An 11,312-nucleotide genomic window follows, 5' to 3' on the forward strand; every position below is an offset into this window, starting at 1 on the left:
CATCTGTAACATCAACATCTACAAGCACAGCCCTGCCAGTCACACAAACGTCATTACCAGTTGTTAAATCCACAAAACCAACAACATCAACAACAACAACTGCTGTACCAGTCACTACCGTTGTGTACACAACAGTGAGTGTAGAATCTTCCACTGGCTCTGGGGTTACCACTCTTGGTCTTTCTTCAACAACAAAACCAATCAAAGCTGAAACAACCCTTTCAACCACCACACCAGCCATCCCATCCACTACTGTCATTGTCGAGGAAGAAAGCACCACTGCCCAACCATCTACAGAATCATCAGCTCCAAGCATAGTCTCCACAACTTCAAAATCATCTACAGTCACTCAAACAACTGGACAACCAAAAACAACTGAGACTGTAACTGAGAATGAATTCACCACAGCTCAGACACCTTTCTCCACCACCACCAGTCCACCAAAAGTGGGGACGACTGGCCTAACAAGCCAAGCAACGACTACAGAAACAACCACTTTAGAAGAGGTAACAGGCACATCATCTGTAACATCAACATCTACAAGCACAGCCCTGCCAGTCGCACAAACTTCGTTACCAATCGTTATATCCACACAACCAACAACATTAACAACGAGAACTGCTGTACCAGTCACTACCCTTGTGTACACAACAGTGAGTGTAGAAGCTTCCACTGGCTCTGAGGTTACCACTCAAGGTATTTCTTCAACAAGAAAACCAATCAAAGCTGAAACAACTCCTTCAACCACCACACCAGCCATCCCATCCACTACTCAAACATCTGGACAACTAACAACAACTGAGACTGTAACTGAGAATGAATTGACCACAGCTCAGATTCCTTTGTCCACCACCACCAGGCCACCAAAGGTGGTGACGACTGGTCTAACAAGCCAACCAACGACTACAGAAACAACCACTTTAGAAGCGGTAACAGGCACATCATCTGTAACATCAACATCTACAAGCACAGCCCTGCCAGTCACACAAACTTCATTACCAGTTGTTAAATCCACACAACCAACAACATTAACAACGACAACTGCTGTACCAGTCACTAAACTTGTGTACACAACAGTGAGTGTAGAATCTTCCACTGGGTCTGAGGTTACCACTCTAGGTATTTCTTCAACAACAAAACCAATCAAAGCTGAAACAACTCTTTCACCCACCACACCAGCCATCCCATCCACTACTGTCATTGTTGAGGAAGAAAGCACCACTGCCCAACTATCTACAGAATCATCAGCTCCAAGCGTAGTGTACACAACTTCAAAATCATCTACAGCTACTCAAACAACTGGACAACCAACAACAACTGAGACTGTAACTGAGAATGAATTGACCACAGCTCTGATGCCTTTGTCCACCTCTGAGGTTACCACTCTAGGTCTTTCTTCAACAACAAAACCAATCAAAGCTGAAACAACTCTTTCAACCACCACACCAGCCATCCCATCCACTACTGTCATTGTTGAGGAAGAAAGCACCACTGCCCAACTATCTACAGAATCATCAGCTCCAAGCGTAGTCTCCACAACTTCAAAATCATCTACAGCTACTCAAACAACTGGACAACCAACAACAACTGAGACTGTAACTGAGAATGAATTGACCACAGCTCAGACGCCTTTGTCCACGACCACCAGGCCACCAAAGGTGGTGACGACTGGTCTAACAAGCCAACCAACAACTACAACAACAACAACTTTAGAAGTGGAAACAACTTTTGAAACAACTAAAACAGTATATATTCCAACCATTTCACCAATTTCCACTCAAAATGTTTTCTACTCATCCACATCCATGGAGACATCAATTGCCCCCATTACACAAACATTACCATCTTTTACTAACTCCATTCCAGTGACTACAAAATCCTCTTTATTCTCAACCACTTCAGTTGTCTGTTGCTTTGTGGATGGCACACATTTTCAATCAGGTACCAAATTCACATTGAATTTTTATTTTATTTTTTATTATTTAAAAATCACGAGAAAAGCTGAAATTTTGTAACTCTGTAACTGTTTTTTTTTTTCTTCAGGTGATATCATTTACAATGTTACTGATGGCTTTGGTTGGTGCTTCACTGCATACTGTAATGCAACTTGTGATATTGTGAAGATCTCAACATCTTGTGAAACCTCTCCATCACCATCCATTCCTCCTGCAACAACCACATATTCCAGTTCATCAGCAACCACAAGTTCCCCAGAAACAACACAGCCTGCCACAACTAATAGAGGCACAGAAGTAACAGCTACAACCTTTGGGCCTAAGTGTGACGCACTTGATCCACCAAGACAGGTACATCTTCAAATAATACAGTCTTTTGTCTCATAGGTTATGGAATCAGTAGGGCCATGGGAAGAAAAGAATATCAAAACTAAATGTTACATGTTTGCATCTGGCGGATGTTTTATTTAAAGCAACTTTCATTTCACTCAGTTTAAGGGTGTTAATATTTGTTCTGACAATGATTCGATTCACCATCTGATCATGGTGTATGGTAAAAACTGATAATGGGTCATGATTTTATCAGATTTTGCTTATTTTGGATTCATAATTATTTCTAAAAAAGACTAATGTAACCATGGTGACAATTTGGTCACTAGTAATATATAGAGACATTTAGGTTATACATTCTCAGTCTCAAAAACTGAATTTTGAATAATTTGTACATTTAATAATAACATGTTAGTAAACTAACAGAAACAGATGTTAAGCAGACTCTTGAATATGCATAGTAGATTTGCATATCATGGAAAAATGATTGAACAGTTAATTAAGATTTGAATTGAGTCTCATGTATTAGGGAATAACGGAGATTGTAATAACAATGTGTCAATTGCAGAATTTAGTAAACAGAATTCAGTGAACCATTTCAGGTTCCAATCTATGAAAACATGATGTACTGTAACTGACAAGTTTTTTTTTTTTCTTTTTGAAGCCCAATGATACTTGGCAAAGTGGATGTCAAATGTGTGAGTGTGAGAGTGAAACACTGACCGCCCGTTGCCAGCCTGTAGCTTGTCCTGTTTCACCACCTGTTACTTGCGATCAGCCTGGACAAGTGCTTGTGAACACAACAATTGACTGCTGTGAGATCCATGAGTGCAGTAAGTGATCTGAAAAGAAGAGAACGTTGAGACAGTTTAAACAAGATGACAGTTTAATATACTATTAATTTTATATATTTACTAGTTTTTAGTTATTCAGTCATATTTATTAGTGGTTTTCAACTGATGGCTTTCAAAAATTAGGTACTAAGGAAATTATGGGTCTTGATTTTACCCTTGTACTGTTTAAACAGCAGAAAGTTAGGCAGCACACTCGTGGTCTAAAAATTGATTGTAGAAATGCCTGTACATTTACATGCTGAACAAAAATGTTCAATATTATTCTACAGGTTGTGATGTGAACCTGTGCCCTATTCCGACAATACAATGTCCACTGGGCTTTATACCATCCTTCAGCGTGTCTCCAGATAACTGCTGTCCAGAGTATATTTGCTGTATGTATATGGACCAGTTGTTATCAGTAAAGATACTTTATTGTTTTGATGCTTTGCAATGCACAGGTGTGCACTCATTCATTCCTTATTCTTTACAGCACCCATGGAAGTCTGTGTCCATAATACCACAGTATATCAGGTAAAATTATATATATATATATATATATATATATAACTTACAAGATATCAAAAGTATACTTATTCCCTCTCTCTATCTTCATCTCTAGCCTGGCTCAACTATACCAAGTGATGACCCTTGTACACTTTGTCAGTGTGGTTGGAACGTAGATCCTGAAACAGAACTTCTTGCTCCAGAGTGTGTGATAGCTGACTGCAACGATAACTGTCCAGAGGTATAAACATCTGTTTGCGTCTGTAATAAAGACTAGCCCATATGGGTAAAAACTGGGCTTCAGAAAAAGCCACATCAAATCCTGTGAATAATGAGCAAAGACAGCTTTAAAAGTAGTCGGTGTACAGTTATGTATCAACTACCAGGCAACGTGATGTATTTCTCCTTCTTTTTTTCCTTTAGGGTCACGAGTACCAACTCATTCCTGGCCAGTGCTGTGGAGAGTGTGTTAGCACCGATTGTGTGGTTATGCATGACAACATCACAGTTACCGTTTCAGTAAGTTCTGACATGACATTATCAATTGCATTGTTTGATTTCGTAACATAAAATTAATGACATTTTTATTGTTTGCATTAAGTATTCCTTGTATACATTCTCCACTAACAGGTTGACCAGATATGGCAACCGTCTAATGACAAATGTGTGAAATACAAGTGTGAGAGAGTCAACGGTAACTCGGTTACAGTTGAGATTAAGACCACTTGCCCTGCCTTCAATCCTGAAAATTGTATCCCTGTAAGTGGCTCGAAAGAGACATTATTTTGGACAACTTAATGTGTTAAATTTAAGTCAATGGTTAATGCTTTTTCTTTTTCTACAGGGAACAGAGACAATAGATGCAGATGGCTGCTGTCAAACCTGTGAGTCTGGAAAACTAAAAAAATAAATGTTTAATTATTTTTATAAATTTTTTATTTTATTAAAAATTATTCAACAATTGCAAAATATGCTCATGATTTGTATTTTTGTGAAAATGACGGGTAATGCCACTTAGATTTGTCTGATGCCACTATCTGAACACCATTTCTTGAAGCAAAATTACTTTTAAAAAATAAAATATTACTGAACAGTGCTGGGTAGATTACTTGCAAATTGTAGTCCGTTACTGATTCCAAATTACATTAAAAAAAAATTGTAGTTGTAACATAATACATTACATAACACTTTTCAGGTAATTTAATCAGACTACTTTTAGATGACTTTTGATGATTTCCTGATTTAAATAGGATAATCATGTACCACATTGATAAAAAAAAAAATACAGAAAGAAAGAAAATATATTCCATTTGTTGTTACTAACACCATGAAGTGCATTAAACATATTACATCAAAGTTTCCCAAACTGGGGTTTGGGAAGGAACTGCAGGGGGTTTGTAAGTTTAATGAAAAGCTAATAATAAATTATTGTATTTCTAAAATTACAATCAAAAAGAAAATAAAATAAAATAAATATTATACCTGTTTACCTGCATGTCATGCATGTGACTATGTGAATAGCATGTAATCATTCAATCAATAAAAAAGTAACTGTAGTCTGATTATGAACATTTTAAAATGTAATATAATCTAATTACAAGTACTTAATTTCTGGAACCTGATTATGTAATCCAGATTACATGTAATCAGTTACTACCCAGCACTGCTACTGAACTTGACAAAAAAAAAAAAATATATATATATATATATGTGACCCTGCAGCACAAAAGCAGTCTTAAGTCGCTGGGGTATATTTGTAGCAATAGCCAAAAATACATTGTATGGGTCAAAATTATTGATTTTTCTTTTATGCCAAAAATCATTAGGATATTAAGTAAAGATCATGTTCCATGAAGATATTTTGTAAATTTCCTACTGTAAATATATCAAAACTTAATTTTTGATTAGTAATATGCATTGCTAAGAACTTCATTTGAACAACTTTAAAGATGATTTTCTCAATATTTTGATTTTTTTTTTGCACCCTCAGATTCCAGATTTTCAAATAGTTGTATCTCAGCCAAATATTGTCCTATCCTAACAAACCACACATCAATGGAAAGCTTATTTATTCAGCTTTCAGCTGATGTATAAATCTCAGTTTCAAAAAATTGACCCTTATGACTGGTTTTGTGGTCCAGGGTCACATATTTCAGTTCGTACAAGGTGTAGAAGTACATTTTCCTAACATCTACCTAATGTGTTTTTCATTTCACTTAGGTACACTAGACAACAAATGTAATGTCCAGAAGAACAGCACCTTCTTGGTCAGCAATGGCTGTATAAGCAGCGCACCTGTGGAAATAACCTCTTGCTCAGGCTTGTGTGAGACCTCATCAATGTGAGTACCAAAATCACAATTTAGAGACCTTCATTTCTAAATATATGTAGCCACAAATTATACAGACTGAGCTGGTGCCTAACAACCAAACTGTCTCTTCATTGTGTTGAAACAGATACTCTGCAGAAGCGAACGCTCTAGCGCACTCATGCTCGTGCTGTCAAGAAATGACAACCACCAAGAAGGAAGCGACACTGACTTGCCCTGATGGGTCAAATATCAGCCACACGTACATTTACATTGAGTCTTGTGGCTGCAAAGCCTCCGACTGCTCTGGTCAGTCGACTTCCTTAAAGAGACGCCGGAGGAGATTGTGAACCTGCGTTTTTAACCCTGTACAGTATAGCGATTTCAAATGAATCTTATAGAATGAATCTGTAAATTTGAATAGTTTGAAATGTTTGTGACAGTTATCTCTATGGTGTCACGATAATGACAGATCTTTTGTTTCTTGTCTAGTAGCTCTTAATAAACTAATGCAAACTGATGTTTGTTTACATGCTTTCATTCGAGGCTCTGTGAATGGCACGTGGAAAGGATTCCGTCACAATTATGGATTCGCAATGTAAAGATTTTGGATGCAAAATTATAACTGTTGGCAACCAATGACGATTGCTTGTGCTCTTATAAACTAGATTTTTTTCCATCTACTTACATTCAAAATGGCGAAAACTGGTGCATTAGTTAGAGCAGCATGCCAAATATAGCCCTTTAATCTATGTTTACATTTATGCATTCAGCTGACACTTTTATCAATAGAGAAACAACAGCAATTCGTCACAGAGCCAACAACAATCACAGTGTACAATGCCAGGTTTATTAGAAAGCTAGATTAGGAAACAAGCTAGAGCATAGTAGAAATGCAGAAGAAAAAGATTTAGTTTGCTCTAAGTGCAATTTACTTCAAAATACTATTAAGCACAAGGTCTTGCAACTGTACTGTGCAATAACAGGCAATGTACGTCATATATTTGCCAATATCATGGACCAATTTTTGCCATTTTACACATATTCTGTGTTTTCAGCGACCTGTCTTGTAATGGTCATTAAGTGGTTTGTGCACAAAAGAGCCATTAAAATAATGACATTAATACTGATATACTCTGATATCTCTTTAATAATCTTCAAAATAAATTATATTAATGTACATTGATTTAACTAAACTCATACAGATAAAAGCATAATATATCAAACATCTTTAAGACATGGGATCACTACAATACAGATATGGTATACTGCCCTCAGCGGACATGTGACAAATTGCTCCTTTGCAAAAATCATCTTACATTCTCTGTAACGTCCCAGAAACATTCATTCCGAATGCTGATTTAACAAAGACAATCAAAAGTGTGTTAGATTTACTTGTTACTGTTAAGGGTTGATAGTGTGCATATTTACAGGGTCTTTTTGGTATAAAGTTTTACATTGTTGGTACATTTAAGCGCTAGCTGAGTGGCAGTTCTGCACTTAGAGCTCCTCGGCCATCTGTAGCAAGGAGTTTATGGCAGCATCCTTGTTGCCCTGCTGGGCCTCCAAAACGGTGCGGATCACCTCCTTGTCCAGGTTGGGAAACATGTCCTGAAGGGCTTTAAGGTCTTCTTCACCGCAGGGGGAGCTCTGTGACGTGACAGCAGGCACGGCTGGCATTCCCATGGGCACCACACCTTGGTTATACATACCAGGGACACCTAAATTCACATTTAGACAAAAGCGTTGCTTTGAGTAAGAGTACGTCTGGTATATTGCCAGAACGAATTTACCGGTATTTTTAAAAAGGTCTCTTAACGGTAGTTTACTGGTAATCTATCAGTAAAGACTGTATGCGTGAAAGAGGCTTATATCTCCAATAATACGTCTTAGTAAGATGCTATTTAAATGCTGCATACTTGTATGATCAAAACATATAATGCAATGCAATACAATGATGATTGCCTGATGAACAAATAAATGTTCCTCTAAATCCTGATGATCATATTTGAGACTCGCATTTTAACATGATTTTTCTGAAAAATGGTGACTGAATAATCAAGTAAATCTAAGCTGCTTCAGTAAGTGTTCATCTGGAAATATTACTAACAACATTAAAGTTATTCTTGTGTTTACTTTATAAAAATCAGTAAAGATTTCACAGCAGAAAGACACATGAAGCACAAGCTGAAGGCGGACGTTTGTACAATTATACCAAAATGCCTTTCACTTGCTAAGAAAGTCCATCAGACGACAGAAAGCATGTATCAGATTGTGTGAAATAGGCATTTCAGAAAAATTTAGATCATTTAGAAGCCTTAGAAATTTGCGTAGGGTTACACATGATGAAGGGCCCTAAAACTGCATTTATGAATACTTCCTGAAAATAAAGCAGTAGCTGATCGATTGCTTCATCCCTAGTTATTGTCACAGCGTTAAACAAACCTGATATGGGCACGTATCCAACGCCCTGCTGATAAACTGTAGGCATCAGAACCACAGGCTGCGGCTGCATCATCATTCCAGCAGGTATTGACTTTGACCAAAAAAAAAAAAAAAAAAACGGGGAAAAATTAATTTTTTTTTTTTTTTTTTTGAAAGAGTTACTGTTCTTATGCTTTATAGCATTTTACAGTTCATGTACTTTCTGAATTGTCATGCATGTCCTGACCAGGGTTGCAAAGGGGTGGAAAATTTCCGGAAACGTTCCAAAAATCCCCCCAAAATCCTGGAAAGTTTCCAAAATTTCTGGAATGTTTACGAAATTTACTGGAAATGTTCCACCTTTTTGCAACCCTAGTCCTGACCAGGTCATTTATGCAGGCAACAAGTAATCTGACTGTCCGCATTGAAAGCGAAAATGCTACATGACACAATTGCAGGAAGTGAACAATTGCAATTGCATTGGTTTACAACTTTACAAGCAAAAAGCAACAGCTTTTATCTCTTCTCTCGTAACACCTGGTTAAGCCACGCCATAACTCTCGGTTCATGCGCAGACGTATTTTGTGAGTGAGGACTTACAGCAAAAGACATGACAAGATTAATCATGCCTTCTTTGTCATCACCCTGCCTTCCGCTCAAGCTGTACCATTCATCCACGACGGTTCCCTCTCGCAGACTCTCTGGGATCGTCACGTGTGTCCATGCGATGCGATCATCCAAGGAAAACGCTCTCTGTCCAGCAACACAGAACAATCATCATTTAAGAGCACTTACTGCCAGAAAAGTCACCAGTACATGCAGAATTTCATGATTTTAAGAGCTGTGTTTGCTTGTTGAAATTTTAAACTTTGTTTATTTTAAGGTGACGTTATTACAGTGCAATTATACAAATAAGTACTGTGTAATATTAATTAACTACATTTACTTACTATAGGGTTAAGGTTACGGTATGATTTAGGGTTAGTTTACTTGTTAAATGTCAACTTTATATAGCACCATTAAAAACAGTAATTGGTAATGAATGTGCTGCATAATTGTTAAAGACATCAATAAATAAAATCATATACAAAATAACAGATTACAGACATAAAACAAGGCCATCAACATACAATAAATCATCTATGATTCAAACCAGAGAAAACAGATATGCTTTGAGCTTTGTTTCAAAACTGTGTAGATATAAATCACACGTAACTACATTACCATAAAATAAAGTGTTAATGCGACTATAATATGACTAAAATAGCAATAGTTTTAAATGAATTAAACTAGACTTCATTGCCTAGACTTTTAGTTAAGTGAAATCTGACTAAGAAAAAGTTAAGGTTAATTACATTTTAATAAAAAAGGACATACGACAAGACCAAATGGAAAAATATCTGAAAAAATTAGCATAATTGCTAACTACATGAAAGGTATGGAGAGTGCTAAAATGCAGCGTGCAGCACAAGAATAAAACTGCTGCTCATGCCACCTCAGTCATGTAAAAAAAGGTTGTCAACGAACATATTTCACCATAGTTTTAATACATATAAATACGTAAATAATTATAAATACGTAAATAAATTAAACAATGCGATATATATTTATACATTATATATATATATATATATATATATAATATATATAATATCTTTCTTATATATATATAATTTTTTTTTTTTTTTTCAACACCCATTAAGATTGCTTGAAGGAATTAGTGCACAAAAATAGTTGCATTCAATATTTATAGCTCAGATGAGAAAGAGCCAAGAATGAAGTAGATAGATTGAGGTGATGCTGGCACGCTGAACAAAAATGAAAAGGTTTTATAAGTAATATGAAGTAATTTCAGTTAGGCCTGTCGCAATAATCAATATATCGACTTATCGCGCAATATATGTACATGACCTCAACAATTTTTGGTGACGCAATATATTGCTCGTTATATTTACTTAAAATCTCCATACGAGTTCTTTGTGCATTTTTCTTTTTTTCTACTCGTTACTTTGCACTTTTTGTTAGAAAATGTTTATTTACTATTTATTCAAGTTTTTTAAGGTATCTAATATTTTGATACTTAATGTCCATGATCTAAATATTCTTAAGAATTTAAAGTTTGTCGTCATTTGGAAGTGTGTAGGGCTTCTTGCATTACTATGCGGTTACATTATGATTATATATTCAGTGGCATAAAATGGTCTTTAAAATGACAATAATATCGCTTATCGCAGTTATTTCTGGGGCAATATATCGCACAACAAAAAGTTGTTATCGTGACAGGCCTAATTTCAGTCTGACCTCATCGAATATTTCCAGATAGAAGGAGTCGACCCCAGGCGGGGCAGTGCACTGGATGACTTTGTTCCAGCGAGGGTTCTTTGCTCCATTGTGGGCCGTTGGAGTCTCATAGACAGCATAGCCAAGTCGAATCCTGCAGTAAGGGTCCATGCGTGTCATCCCATAGTTCTTTGCAAGCTTCGCCTGCGAAAAAAAGTTTAAGATAACACCTTATAACTTATAGGCCTATGCATCTCCTTTCAAATATCCAGTATAATTATCACACACCTAAAGTCACAGATGCACAAATACGATAGTTGCAATGAACCATCTGTGTAGAAACACAACGTTAAGTCAAAATGTTGCTTTGTGCAACTAACTGAAATGCATTGCTCAATCAGTGTAGCGACTACAGAAAGATGTCAGTGATGTAAATAACTTGTCAGCTAACATTGTAATTATTATCATACTTTATATATTATTGTTATTATACCTTTTACCAGGTTAGTCTCTTGAGAAAGCAATATTAGGGATAGAGGACTTGTTTCAAGTTGTATACGCCTTAATGATTTATTTATTACAAAACGCAGCTTGTCACTTCTCAATTCGTTAACTGATGGACTGGAGTGGTGTGGATTATTGTGATGTTTTTATCAGCTGTTTGGACTCTCTGCA

At 36.4% G+C, this 11,312-nt stretch overlaps 1 protein-coding gene across 1 annotated transcript in view; it reads right to left on the reverse strand.

Annotated features, from left to right (window-relative positions):
* Positions 1–7,033: 7,033 nt before the first annotated feature.
* The window catches only part of LOC107675413 (toll-interacting protein), a 23,266-nt gene continuing 18,987 nt past the window's right edge, over positions 7,034–11,312 (reverse strand). Inside the window, exons 4-6 of the mRNA XM_016469732.1 lie at positions 8,958–9,110; positions 8,379–8,469; positions 7,034–7,654 (exon numbers count right to left, since the gene is read on the reverse strand). Coding sequence (XP_016325218.1) covers positions 7,434–7,654; positions 8,379–8,469; positions 8,958–9,110 — 465 coding nt within the window. The 3' untranslated portion in view covers positions 7,034–7,433. The remainder of the gene's footprint in view (positions 7,655–8,378; positions 8,470–8,957; positions 9,111–11,312) is intronic.

This window comes from Sinocyclocheilus anshuiensis, unplaced genomic scaffold, assembly GCF_001515605.1.
Source record: "Sinocyclocheilus anshuiensis isolate Anshui unplaced genomic scaffold, SAMN03320099.WGS_v1.1 scaffold1081, whole genome shotgun sequence".
NCBI classification, from domain to species: Eukaryota; Metazoa; Chordata; class Actinopteri; order Cypriniformes; family Cyprinidae; genus Sinocyclocheilus; species Sinocyclocheilus anshuiensis.